Source organism: Balaenoptera ricei, chromosome 1 (genome assembly GCF_028023285.1).
Source record: "Balaenoptera ricei isolate mBalRic1 chromosome 1, mBalRic1.hap2, whole genome shotgun sequence".
NCBI lineage: Eukaryota > Metazoa > Chordata > Mammalia > Artiodactyla > Balaenopteridae > Balaenoptera > Balaenoptera ricei.
In genome coordinates, this window is record NC_082639.1 from 112,423,298 (window position 1) to 112,437,669 (window position 14,372).

Consider the following 14,372-nt stretch of genomic DNA (forward strand, 5'->3'; position numbering starts at 1 on the left):
TTCACATAAGCAGCTGAAGAGTTTGAGCTCCCCGTTCTGTACATGTGTGGTTTTTTTTTTTGGGGGGGGTGTTCTTCAAAACCCCAGTGGTGAATGTCCAAGAGAGATACCAGCTTCTCCCTTCTCCACTGAGGGCAGAGCAAGAAGAACTTGGATGATTCTGATGCAAGAGGGATTTAGGCTGGAAATTGGGGAGCATTTCTGGAAAATGAGAGGGAGGTTAGGTGTGTTTTACTGATGGTAGAGTTATTTGACTGTTTGGGACATGTCAGTGCACTAGATACTGCATCGATGGGCTTTTTAACCCCAAGGGCTTTTTAACCCCTTGACACAGAGGTCAAGGGGACTACACTGCACCTGGGAATCATGCTGTATGACCTTAGTAAAGTTAGTTTACTTCTCAAAGCCTCAGTCTTGTCATCTGTAAAATGGAGATGACATGACCTGTTTTGTCCCCTTTGGGAATTTTTATGAATTTAGTGAGAAAACATTCTTTAGAAATAATAACCTGTACTGCAAATGTAGAAGGATTATCAATTTGCAGTGCCATGTTGATTGGTTCTTGGGATAAAGAGAGCGGGGCTATGGGCATCCTAGAATTGCTGCCCTGGATACAATCCTGGACCCACTGAATTGGAATGTGGAGGGGAATGTGGAATGGTATTTTCGAAAGCTTTCCCAGTGATTATAGAATGTGCTGTGGGGCTGGGGGAGCATCCCATTGTACTTGATAAGGCTGTGGAGCAGACAATACTTGGGGCAGTTTAGAAAGAGCAGGAAAAGCTTCATGGAGGAGGTGACATTTGAGTTATGTCTTGGAGGATGTGTAGGAGTTTCCCAGGTAGAGAATGGGGCTTATAGGCAGCGGGAACAGCAGGTGCAAAGGCACGGACTGTGAACAAGGGCAAGGCCTTTTGGTGGGGCTGGAGCACAGATGTGTGGGTGGGAGGTCCCAGTGGGGCAGGTGGAGGCAGGCTGCTCCTGCCGGAAGGCCTGCAGAGAGTGGGGGTGGAGGGGGGCTGGTAGAGGCCTGGGGGAGGGGATTGAGGAGCCTGGACTTCAGTGAGTGCTGCCCCCTTGAGGCCATGGCCTGGCCACACACAGTCTGTGGCCACACCAAGGTTCCCTGTGTGAGCGCTGGGCGCAGAGTCACCCAGTCTGGGGCCCCTGCTCCGGCCAGCAAGGCCAGGTGACTGCTGACAGCACCTGCTGCAGGAACTCATTGAGTCCCTGCATGTCAGGGCTGATGTCACCCTAATGTCAGGGCAGGAAGAAGAGGTTACACATTGACAGGCGGCTGGTCAGCCGGTCTTTCCAGATTGGGAGTTCTCCCAGATTTGTCCTTTCCGGTAGCACTGGCAGGGCTGGCATCTAGCAAGTCTGTGGACCCTTTGCACAGCGAGCTTGGGGCAAAGTGCCAGGGAAAAGCCCATTAGGCATAAGAGGGTTATTTCTTGCTCCCTTTAACTCCCTCTCACACCCTGCTCACTGACACCTGGAAAATAATTAGAACCACTTGTGACAGGTAGCGAGTGACGTGGACCCATTCTTTGGAATCACACTGTTGAGGAGGTGCCAGAGGTTTGCATCCGCAAGGCCTTTGGGGTGCCCAGAGGCCAGGGCTGCGGACTCTCCGGGCAGGTGGGTCTCCCTGGCCTGATCCCTGAAGCCATGTACTGTCACCTCAAACCCTCCGGTCCCATCTTGGGGGGGTTCACTGTGTTCCTCTCCTTGGCACCCCCGAGGGGGAAGTTGTGCAGGTTAAAGGGCACTTGGGGACACGTTTCTGAAGAGATTGTGCCCCGTTCAACCATCAATGTGCATCCCCTGCCTCCACTCTTGTGCTGTTTTCCACGGTGTCTCCATGTGCCCCTTCCATGGGGTGGCCTGTCCACGTCCACTCTGTGCATTGTCCTCGCTGGGCATCAGGCGGACTGGGCTCTGGTTGCTGGCCCTCCCCCTTCACAGTGCGACCTTAGGGAAGTGCCTGACGGAGCCCAGGTGTGCTTAGTTGTCAAATGGGAATAATAGGCCTGCCTCAAAACCCCGAAAACCAAAAAACCCGCCTCACAGGGTTGTTGTGAGGATTAAACGAGATGGAGAGCCGTTTGCACCCAGCCCTGCACGTGGTAAGTGTATACCAAATGCCAGCAATTCACATGTGTCTCAGGCCACACCTGTCTCTTGAGCTCTGGATTCTTGTCTCCACTCTGCCCAGAGCTGGGCCCACATCCTCCCTCACAAACCTCCCTGTGTTCTTTGTCCAGAGAAGGACACCACCACCCAGCCCGCTCCCTGAGCCAGGACACCCCCAGGACATCAGGCTAGACACCCCCCTTCCTTGGCTCAGGTTCTTGTCCCATCTCGAAAGAATTCTTTTTTTAAAATAAATAAATAAATAAATAAATAAATAAATAAATAAATAAATAAGTTTATTTATTTTTGGCTGCATTGGGTCTTCGTTGCTGCTGTGTGGGCTTTGTCTAGTTGCAGCGAGTGGGGGCTACTCTTTGTTGCGGTGAGCGGGCTTCTCATTGCGGTGGCTTCTCTTGCTTCAGAGCATGGGCCCTAGGTGCGCGGGCTTCAGTAGTTCTGGCATGCAGGCTCAGTAGTTGTGGCACATGGGCTTAGTTGCTCTGCGGCATGTGGGGTCTTCCCGGACCAGGGCTCGAACCCGTGTCCCCTGCATTGGCAGGCGGATTCTTAACCACTGTGCCACCAGGGAAGCCCTCGACAGAATTCTTATAACGACCCCAGAAACTGATCTCTGTCTCTGGTGTGCGAGCACCAGGCGTCCTCCACGCCACTGCTACGGGCATCTTTCTAGATCACAAGCCTGCATTGTTGCTCCCACACCCTCCCTGATAGCTCAGAGCTTCCTGGGATTTCTGTAAAAGTTCAAAAAGAATTTTGGGGACCAAATAAGGTCACCAACTTTTAATTTTGCAAAGTAAGGACATAAAGTTAAATGGTTAAGTAAAAAGTTGCTATTGCCATTGACCATCACCATTATTTCATAAAAGAGAGGATGAAACAAGGGCTTAAGCTCAGAAGGAAGACACTTTGGCAATCTTACACCATGCAAATATCCACGCTGCCTTGTCCATCTTTTTCTCCTTTGGCCTCAGACCAATAGACTTCTCCACAGACCATTCTGGGTGGTGTTGGGGCCCAGCTGGAGGTTACTTCTTTCTCCTCAGGAGACTGTCAGATACTTGGTGAGGTTTTTTGGTTTTGGTTTGGTTTTGGTTTTTTTTCATGAATGGAGGAGCCGTGATTAACTTTCTGGTTGGTGGTTTACAGGTTGTGAGGGAAGGTGTGAAGCTCAGAGTGGAAGGTGCTGCTCAGCTTGTGGGTCCCTGTGTCCTCGCCCCCAACCCCTCTCTGGGAATGTCTGGCTTTGTGGTTTGTCCCTCTTCCCTTGTTTCCTCATCTCTCTGCCACTCTCTGGCTTCCTTTTTCTTTCCTTTTCCTCTTCTTATTCTCAGCCCACTCCTACTTTCCCTCTATGTATGTACTCCAACCGTGGAGCCCAGTGGCCCATATCTTAACTGGTCATAATATACAATTTAAAAAGATTGTGTTAGTGGGACTTCCCTGGTGGCGCAGTGGTTAAGAATCCGCCTGTCAATGCAGGGGAACACGGGTTCGAGCCCTGGTCCGGGAAGATCCCACATGCCGCGGAGCGACTAAGCCCGTGCGCCACAACTACTGAAGCCCCCGTGCCTAGAGCCTGTGCTCTGCAGCAAGAGAAGCCACCGCAACGAGAAGCAGCTCCCGCTCTCCGCAACTAGAGAAAGCCCACACGCGGCAATGAAGACCCAACGAAGCCAAAAATATAAATAAATAAATAAATAAATAAATAAATAATAAATAAAATAAAATAAAATGTTATCGCTATACCCAAGGTCATCTAGGTTTAAAAATATTATTGTGTTAAGAAAATGTTTTATATTCTCTGCTCTGAATTTTGAGAGTTGGGTCAGTTTTTAAACAGATATTATTGTGTGCCGGGCGAGTGCTAGGTCCTTTCAGCCTGTGATCCCAGGTGATCTGTGCAGGAGGAAGCTATCCCCTTGCTTAGAAGTGAAGAAACAAGGCCTAAAAGAGGTTGAGTGTCTTGTCCAAGGTTACACATCTGTATGAAGACCCCTGCCATCTTTTATATTGGATTTCTCTACTCCAAAACCCAAGCAAGCAAACCCAAATCCATTCTCAAATTAACAGAAGTAAGTCTCTTGTTTTAAAAACTTGTGTGGAAAAAACTCACAGGTGGTCTTTATCAGTCTCACTTATTGGAGTATGGTCATTCATTCATTCACTTTGTTATGAATATAAAAGTACACCTTACAATCTGGAAATATTAATACAGGGGACACAGTGTTGATGTTAATGTGTCGAATAGTCTTTTTTTTCCAAGTGATTTTTTCCATAATTAAAATTTTTCTAACTACACAGTTTTTCAGCAAGATGCCAGGCCTGTGTTAAGAAGTGAGTTTACAAAGATGAGTAAGATACAGTCCCTGAATTTGAGAAATGTTCAATCTAGAGGTGATTTTTTTTTTTTTTTTTTTAATAAAGGGGAAAAAAGAGTATTCTTGGAGTCAGAAAGCCTTAACACTTACTTCTTACAAAACTTCAGGCAAGCTATTTAACCTCCCTGTGCCTCATTCTCCCCATATGTAAAGTGGGGATAAAAACGGTACCAATCTCAGAGTACTGTTGTGAGGATTAAATGAGTTAATTCATGTAAAGTAGGTAGAATGGTGCCTGGCACATAGGAAGTGCTCAATAAATATTAGGCATTGTTATTGTTGCTGTTTTGTCTAGTTACCACCACCACTATCCTTACCCCTGTAACGTCCTGGCACATGGGGGGCACACGGGGGCACAAGGGGACCAGTGAATGATGGTTCCTTCTCCTCTTTCACCCAACATGCTAGCTGAAGGGAGGCATTGGGAAATATAAAATACTTTAGGAGAAATATGAAATACTTCTGTCCAAACAGAAAAAAAAAAAAATGTGCTCACAGATGTTGCTAATGTTTTATAGCCTTCCTGAGCCTCCATGTCTCTGTAAACCTGAGATGATAGTACCTGCCTCGTATATTGCTGTGAGGCTTCAGCATCACATAGGCTAAGAACCACTTGGAACTGGAGTAGGGTGAGCTTCCACAAAGGTTGCTGCTAGAAATACTGGTAATATTCTATTAGTATGCAGTTAGTATTATTAACCTAACTTATTTCCTCCGACCCTGAGCCCCAGTTTTTTCATCTGTAAAATGGAAATGATTATTAGTAATAATGATGCAAAAGTTGCTCCATCTCAGGGGACAAATGGTCTGAATCAGGGGTCCCCATCATCATCTAGGGAGCTTTTTAAAAAAATTTATTTATTTATTTTAAAATTTTTATTCTTTTTGGCTGTGTTGGGTCTTCGTTGCTGTGTGCAGGCTTTCTCTAGTTGTGGTGAGCGGGGGCTACTCTTCTTTGTGGTACGTGGGCTTCTCATTGCAGTGGCTTCTCTTATTGCGGGGCATGGGCTCTAGGTGTGCGGGTTTCAGTAGTTGCAGCACGTGGGCTCTGTAGTTGTGGCTCGCGGGCTTAGTCGCTCCGTAGCATGTGGGATCTTCCCAGACCAGGGATCGAACCCATGTCCCCTGCATTGGCAGGTGGATTCTTAACCACCGTGCCACAAGGGAAGTCCCTAGGGAGTTTTTTAAAAAGTCTTGTTATGTAAGACAATCTTACTGTGCATTAGAAAAATTTTATCCATTCTGGTAACATTCCTGGGTTACTTGAGATAAAATTCCTACTTTATCCCTGGAAATCTGAGCCACCAAAGGTTAAACATCCTTTTCTGGACCACATACCATGTTGGGGGGTCAGAGCTGAGGGTTGAAAGTATACTAGTCTCCCTTTCTTCCTGAAACATCTCTCTGGGTTTGGGGAACCTTTTCAAAACCCTGATGTCTGAATCCCATCCTGGAGATCCTGAGGCCATAGGTCAAGGATGGGACCTAAAAGGCCACCAGTGGTGCTGAACATGTCTGGGTTTGGGAACCACTGCACTGAATGACCATCCATGGTCAGCCATATTTCCTATGTAGCGTTGCCCCTGTCTCCTGGTTTTAGCTTTCATTCTAGTATCCCCGCACCCTCCTTTAATCCTTCAATCACCCCCTGCTATGAGTCTAACTGTTCTCTGCTAGGCTGGTCTGGGAAGAACACACAGGAATAAGAGACTGTGTCCCTCCCATTTATCCTAGGTTGATTTGGGGCTAACTTGATGTATGACCTTGGACGAGTTGCTTTCCCTCTCTGGGCCTCTGTTTCCTCTCTGTACCGTGCGGAGGGTGAACGTGCTCTTGTGTCCCTTCCAGTGCTCCTAGCGTGTGGTTTTTCTCCCCTCCTGGGAAGGCACACTCCCTCTGGAAATTCTGTCCTGAGCAGAAGTAAGGTCACCCCTCTCCTCCAACCCCTTGCTAGACCTTCTACTCCTGGCTCAGGGAGGCTCGACATCTTTGTGTAAACCGCTTCTGTGGTATTTTTAATTTCTTGATGGAAAAATGATGAACTGAAAAGAAAATATTTTAAACTCCAGAGCATTCCACACTTTGCCTGTCAGGGTTCAGCGCCTGGTCCCTCGGGCCCACGTTTGCCGCTGAGCCTGGCCTTGTGTCAGCACTCTCGCTTTGATACTTGGCCTTCTGCAGCCTTGGGGGTTTCTGCAGAAACGTGGTTCCCATGGAGGGAGAGGGGCCTGGGAGGGTGCCCTGTCCACCTCCCTTCTCGGGCAAAGTGTATTAAGCCCACCCAGGCAGGTGAGAATCTGTTGTTTATATTTATTTTTTTAGAAGTATGTATTTATTTGGCTGCGCCGGGTCTTAGTTGCGGCATGCGGGATCTAGCTCCCTGACCAGGGATCGAACCGGGGACCCCCTGCATTGGGAGTGCGGAGTCTTAACCGCTGGACCACCAGGGAAGTCCCTAGAGTCTGTTGTTTAAATATTTTTTTATTGCAAAAAGGTGCATAAAGGAAATTAAAATGTTAATGGTGTTTATATCTATTGCTGTGTATCCTTCCAACTTTTTTTTCCTCTGTGTGAATATATATTGCAATATATCATATAACATATAATGAATACTGATATAAATGTGTTTCTTTAGAAGCTCTGGATCAAACTCTATGGCCTTTTTCTTGTCTTGCATTTTTCATAAAACATAGCATATTCTTAGCTATTTTCTAAAATATTTTTAAAGGCTATTACAATATGTGGCTATATCATAATTTATATAGCTAGTTCTCTAGGGTTGGATATTTGTTTGTTTCCAGCATAAAATTCATTGTGATGAATTTTATTCCATCAGATAGGACTTTCAGCATCCATGAATCATTAATAATGACTCTTCTATCCACAGAATCCAAGAGTTCTCCAGTTGAGACTGAGCTGCCCCCCTCCACGGAGGTGAGCTCATGTTCTTGTCAAAGGGTCACGGCAGCAGCACCTAGTGTTAATGGTTGTGGGCTGGCATCAGGCAGAAATTGGTTTAAATCCCAGCTCTGCCACTTACTAGAAACATGGCCGCGGGCAACTTGCCTGTCCTTTTCACGCCTCTGTAAAGCAGGGTAAGAGCAGTTCTCTCGTCCCGGGGATGTGGACCATGGAAAGTGTGGAGCGGTGCCGGCCTAGCTCACTGAGCTTCTCTGTGTCTGGTGCCTGCTGTTTCATCTCTGAACCTCTGGGCACCGCTAACGGCTTAGCTTGTGACTCAGATTCAGTTTTTCTGAGCTCTTCCCCTGTGGACTCCTGGTGTCATAATTTTCTGGAAAGAGGATTACTTCTGAAGCTACTCAACAAATCCTTGAGTAATCCAATTTCCCATCCAACTACAACTCCTCTCCTGGTCCTTAACTCCCTAAATGCTAAGCTGGGAGGCTCAGCCACTCCTGGAGCTGGGCAGCACAGGGAAGGAGCCTGGGGTCCTGCACCTTGGCTATATTGGATGCAGGACTGTCCAGGCACCAGTGGAAGCAGCTCCAGGGTGAAGCCCACGCTTGTGGGGCTGGAGCGTGGAGGGAACTGACACTGAGAACTTGCCACGCCGTAGTAGGCTCTGAGCCTGGTGTTTGCTAACTCATTTCATCCTTATGATAACCAAGATTTGGGTGTCAGGATGGTTGTGCCTACAAGGGAGGAAAAGTGATGCCCACGTGGGTTAAGAAACTTGCCCAAGGTTACATAGCTAGTAAGTGGTGGATCCAAAGTTCTAGCCTGTGCTTTTCCTAGTAAGTGGTGGTATCCACGCCCTGGGACCGGACCCGTAATACAACTGCTGCTTCAGGGTATCTATTGATTCTCCTCTGTGGAAGGTGCTGTGACTTTAAGCTCCTGGTAGAGAGGCAGATGGGAAGAAATCCCCACCTTGAGTAGGCAAGCTGTTAGATACAAATAATAGTGCAAAAGTTGAGATTGACAGGTCAGACATGGAGAGGTCCATGAGATAGAAAAAGGAATGCCTTGGGTGGATCAGGCAGGGGGTTAAGGAGGAGGTGGCACCTGAGCTGGGTCCTGAATGATGGTGGAATCTGCAGAAACAGGCTTACAGTCAGGAATGTCTCTTTTAGGCACCTACTACTAATGAAGATAATGAAAATATTTTCTCCAAAGATTCTGCAAATGCAACAAGCCTCCCAGGTAAGGACTGGATATTTTTGTATTTCTATGGCCTACGGGATGCAAAAGAACTTGTCTCTGCAGAAAGTCCTTTTCTTTTTGGAAATATTGGCAGAGGACCAGTCTGCTTAATGAAAAGGATCAATGGCAGAAATATTCTTTTTTGTTACTTAATACCTCCAAGTTTGATATTGTTAGCTATGATATAGTGAAGAGACCATAAGAAGAGTGGGATAAATCAGTAAAATACTTCACAATTGGCCCAGAATACAAATGAATGTGCTACCAACAAAATTATTGGAGTCTGAAATGGAATACACTTTGAGGAATGGAATAAATCTTTGTTTCGGAAACCCTTGATTTCAGTGGTTCTGATTCTCTATACATGTGAGACCAGGAAAACTCAGTAACATCCTCATCAAGAAAGATCCCAGCCAAAAAAAGAAAGAAAAAAGAAAGATCCCAGGTCCTGTGTTTTTTAACTATATGTATGGGACTCATGGGGTCCAGACTCTGGAGGCTCAGTAGCTGAGTAGATCCATCTGATGGCTCTTGGGCTTTCTGAGGAAGGCCTTGGCCTCTGTACCTTTACCTGGGCAGATTCCTGCCGCATCTGATGCTGGACGCCCATGCTCTGTCATCCCAGTTGCAAAGCCCTACCTAGTGCAGTGCACCTGGGGGGACCTACTAAACACCTGGGGCTAAGCTCTGCCTGCACAGCTGGGGACTCAGAGGGAATTGAACCAATCCCTGCTCTCCAGGAGTCTACCATCAAGGGGGCAGGCTCTGGTAAAGAGTAAAGTAGTAACTAACAGAGAGCAGAGTGTGAGACTGGCCAAAAGAGAGCCATAGATAGAGCAAAGTGGGATTTAGAGACTTGAGAGAACATGTCCATTGGGGGAATCAGAGAAAGTTCATGGAGGAGGTGCCATTTGCAATGAACCTTAAATGATATGGGAATGGCAGGAGGTTGGGGCAGCAGTTCAGGGGCTGCTGTGGAGGAAGGACCTTGGAGTCTTCTCCATCCACTCTCACTGATGATCTATCTCATTCAGCCCCATGTCTTTAAAGACCATCTATGGGCTCATGACTCCCAAACTTATAGCCCCATCTCTGACCTTTCCACTAAGATCCAGACTCGTGTATCCAGCTGCCTAGGTGATGTGTCCACCTGGATACCTACTAAAAATCTCAAACTGAGTGTGTCTAAAAGAGAATGCTTGATGCCTCCCTGCCTCTTCAACCCAAATCTGTTCTTGTCCTTCTTCCTCATCTCAGGAACTGACACCACATCCTCTGGGTTACTGGGGCCAGGGACTTAGACATGCTTCCTCTTCTATCCCTCATCCCATGTCCAGTCCCTCAGCAGGTCCTGCCAGTTGTATCTTGAGGCATGTCCAGGAGCTGACCTCTTCTCACCTCCTCCACTGCCAACACCGGGTCCAGCCACTGCTGTCTTTCCTCCTGTAGGACTTTAGGAGCTGCCTGCTGGTCTGCTGGCTTTTAGTCTTAGTCCCCAATAGACTCCTTTCCAGCCACCAGCCAGAATGATTCTTAAAACACAAATCCAAGCTCTCCTTGGCTCAACGCCATCTTCTCTCCTGGAGTAAAAGCCAAAGACCTAAGAAAGGCCCTAGTCTCCATGGGGTCAGGCCCCCAATCTTTAGACCTCGCCTCCTTCTTTCTCCCTCTCACTCACTCTGCCCTCCTCACTCTTACACACATGCTCTACCTCATGGCCTTCGCGTCTGCTGCTTGCTCTACCTTGGATGCTCTTGCCCCCACCTCCACTCGGCCAGCCCCTTCATCCAGGCCTCTGCTCAAATGCCCCCTCCTCAGAGAGGCCTTTCCCCACCACCCAATCTGACAGAACCTCCTGCTGTCACTCTTCCCTTCCTGTGCTTTGTTTTCCATCATTGCCCTTGTCACTGCTGACATCATATTACATACGTATTTGTCTGTCTCCCTTGATTAGAATGTAAGATCCAGGAAGCCAGGAGCCTTTCTGTCATCCAATTCTCTGTATCCCCAAGGCTTAGAACAAAGCCTGGCACATGATAGACACTCAATAAATATTTGTTGAATTAATGAAGGAACAAATACAAAAGGTGATGAAATATTAGTAAACGAGTCAGCCAAGCATACATGAAATGGCTGTCTCTGCCAAGAGACGTAGGACATACTAGGAGAGACCCGTCCTTGTGGTCAGTGCCCACTACCAGTTGGGGCTCAAGGCAAAGCCTGCGTCCACTGGGCACTCGAAGTGATGACTGGCAGGTGACATCATCAGCACTGGGTACTGTTTGGGGTGGAAGGGCCTGAATCCCAAGTCCATGAGACTGCAAGTATCTGCATTTCCAGCAAGAGAGAATGATGGTAGACAGATGTACTCTCTGTCTAGTCCAGGGTCTCTCTCTGGCAGCCATGGGAAGGAGCTTTCTGTGGGAGGACGTGGCTGCTTGTGAAGCTAGTTTGTTCTTTTATTCATTCAATGAAATATTGGTGAGCCTGCTTTGTTCAAGGCACCGCGCGAGCCGTTGGGAGCAGCTGGGAAGAAGACACATGTGGTCCCCGCAGGGAGCTCAGACTGGAGGTGGAGGAGTAACCAGGAAGGGCACATAGCCAGCTTGGAGCAGGGTCACTTCTCAAAGGAAATGACATCACCTCATGTGAGACTCAAAGGTCCAGGAGGGACTGGACAGCAAAGAGGTGCAGTGAAGGTGGACGAGCGTCCTGGGGGAGAAGAGGGCAGTGGGAGGAGCTCTGGGAGGAGAGGGAACATGGCATGAGGAGGATGAAATGAAGTTCATATGGCTGGGGCTTGAGTACCAAGTGGGGAGACAGGCAAGAGGTGACACCCCACTGGGGAAAACTGCACCTGAACACTTGATTTAAAGCACCTGAGCCTCCGTGACATTGCCCTCGGTGGCGCTGCCGTCCATGAGGTCCCCCAAGCCTCTGTTTCTGGCACTCCCTCTGTGCCTTGTGGGGCAGGCTGAATGCCACTAGAAAAGCCACTTTGAAAGTGAGTGGGAGTCTGTGGCTGGCCGCAGGCGCTCAGAAGCTCTGAGCTTGAGGTGTATCTCTTGCCAAGTGGTGGAATCCTGGGGTCTGTCAGGTTGTGCTGGGGGTGACTCCTGTAGAGGTGGCTTTGGCCAGAAAACTGGCAAGCTCGTCAAGTGGCCTGTTGGTTAATGCAGAGCTGTTTCCTCCTGCAGGGGTGAGGTTCTTCTGAGGTTTTGACAGCACCTGCTGAGTGGTTTTTTTCCCTTCTTTCCTCTGCTTCCTCTTCCTCCTCCTCCTCTTCTTTCTCTTCCTTTTTTTTTTTTTTTGCTAGTGCAAGATTCTACTTCGGTACCGCTGCCCACATTCCTGGTGGCTGGAGGAAGCCTGGCCTTCGGGACGCTCCTCTGTATCGGCATCGTCCTGAGGTGAGATGGGCCCGGGGGGTGGTCCTGTGGTGTTCTTATGTTTCTGATCTAGCTTTGCCAGGGCTAGGATGCTGGCAATGGGTTGGAGAGCCATGAATGGATTCCAGGTATATTTTAGAGGTAGAATTGACAAGATTTGATGACAGCTCAGAAGAGAAGAAAGGAGGAGAAGGAGGAGTCAAGTCTGACCCTCAAGTTTCTGGCTTAAGCAGTTGGGCAGATGGAGGGTGTCGTCCATGAAGACTGGAAAACACTGGAGGTAGAACAACTGAGTGAAAAGCGACGATTACATGTTGGCACCACTGGGGAAACCCCAAGTGGACAAGTTTTGGAGATAATTCAGATCATTGGCAGCAGGCAGATGGTAGTTGGGGCCATGGGAGAGGATGGGGCCAACAACGTAACCTGTGGAAGACAATTGAAAAATTGTGTAGAGGAGGCGATGAGAAAGGGGCTGAGAAGGAGTGGCCTGACAGGAGAAGAAACAGGAAAACCTGGCTGTGAACACCAGAGGGAGAAGTGTGTGTTAGACACTGAAGAAACCCCTTAGGCTCTGGGATTGCAGTAAGAATATGACCCTTCCTCTCCTCCAAGAGCCACGTACTAAAATCAGTAAAATACCACGAGAGAAGCACCACACCAGGGGTATGTGCACAGGTAACTCTGAAGTGCCTAGCTAGACATTCTTGGGAATATTCCATGTCTCCAAATAAGCAGACCTAGTGGATCACCTTTAAATGCCCTGTCCTAGTGCCCTCGTCCGGTCATGGTGAGGAAACACCACAGGTGAGGGCTCGGTTGGCGCCCTGGTCACTGTAACGCCCATGCCCATTTCATCCGAGTCTCTCTCTCCATTTGGTCATTGGTTTTGTCATTCGTTCCCAAGCTTGCAGAGACATCACGTAACAGCGCTCCCAGTGAATGGGCAATAAAGAAAACTTCCTATGTTCATGATTTTACTGCAGGAACTGGTAATTTTGCATATGCTGAAGCCCTAAAGGAAATCAGGCTGGGCTCTGACTTTGGATGGTGGTTAATTACAATAATATAAGTAGAGGAGAAACTTCACTGTGTTTTTCCTGTCTCTTCCCTTGTGTGTAACTTGTGAGAGGTGGTCTTTGGGGGTGTTTGGGAAGGAGGGGTAAGACCTTGGCAGAGAGCTTTTCCACATGTTATAGCTCATTGAATTCTCACAATGACCCTGAAATAGCTTGCCCACCAAGGTGGTCTGGGTTGGAAGATGAGCAAGATGACAACTCAAGCTGTGTTCGGGTTGTTTTGCTTTGATTTTCCAATGAAGTAGTGAGCAAGCTGTCCAAAGGGTGTGCAGAAGATAAGGTTCCTCAAGAGTGGAGGTAACTCCTTGGAGGAGCCAAGAACTCACTGTCTTTTATACCTTTGGGTCAGAGAGGGGCCATGACAACTTTCCGAGGTCTTCCTACTGCCTTCTAAGGGATCCATTGCCTCACCTCAGACACATATTTCTGTGTTCTCTTTCTATATCTATATCATTAGGGCTTCAAAAGGCCTTTCTCATAACCTACCACAGACCCTATAGAGTAAATATCATGATTTCCACTTGACAGATGAGGAAATTAAAGCTGAAAGAGGTGGAGTGATTACAGCTAGTAAGGGTAAGGCCAAGATTCAAACCCAAAGCTTGTGCTTTTTGGATAGGGCCTTGCGGGTCATTTAGTCAAACTCTTTAATTTTACAAATGAGAAAACAGCCCTGAAAGGTAAGATGACTTGCCCAAGGACACACAACTTATTAATAGCAGAGACAGGCCTAGAACTTGTGTCCTGAGAGTCCCTGCCCACTGCACCAGCCTGCTGTCAGCTAGGAGGTGGGCCCAGTTGGTCCTATCAGTCCAGTGTTGGCCAGTGGCCCCGCTAACAAGCAGCGCCATCTTGGTGTGCTGTTAATCCCTAAGAGAGAAGCGTTAGGCTGGGAATTGGCCGCAGCGCTCATCACAGACTTAGTCTGCTAATGTGCTGATGGTGCTTGTACACTGGCTGGTTGCTACACAACCAGAGTCTCCGAAGGCACAGTGCCTTGTGCAGAGAACATATCAGTAATTTATTTCCTAGCCTGGTGAGTTTCCATTTTCTCTCATATAAGGCAAATTTATTTGGAAAGAGGCCAGTTATTTCAAGTAATGAAAAACCCCGCTACTCCCAAAGTCCCCCGTGTCAAGACAAGAGTATAAATGTAGAGATGATGTGGGAGCCTGGGGTGCCAAAATGGTTGGGCCACTGTACCG

The 14,372-nt window shown here is 47.9% G+C and overlaps 1 protein-coding gene across 6 annotated transcripts in view; it reads left to right on the forward strand.

Annotated features, from left to right (window-relative positions):
• The window catches only part of IL6R (interleukin 6 receptor), a 79,972-nt gene that overhangs the window by 58,603 nt on the left and 6,997 nt on the right, over positions 1–14,372 (forward strand). For 5 of the 6 annotated variants that reach the window (XM_059932565.1, XM_059932535.1, XM_059932541.1 and 2 more), the window contains 3 exons: positions 7,423–7,469; positions 8,630–8,699; positions 12,016–12,109. In XM_059932565.1, coding sequence (XP_059788548.1) covers positions 7,423–7,469; positions 8,630–8,699; positions 12,016–12,109 — 211 coding nt within the window. The remainder of the gene's footprint in view (positions 1–7,422; positions 7,470–8,629; positions 8,700–12,015; positions 12,110–14,372) is intronic. The other variant, XM_059932558.1, reaches the window with a different exon arrangement.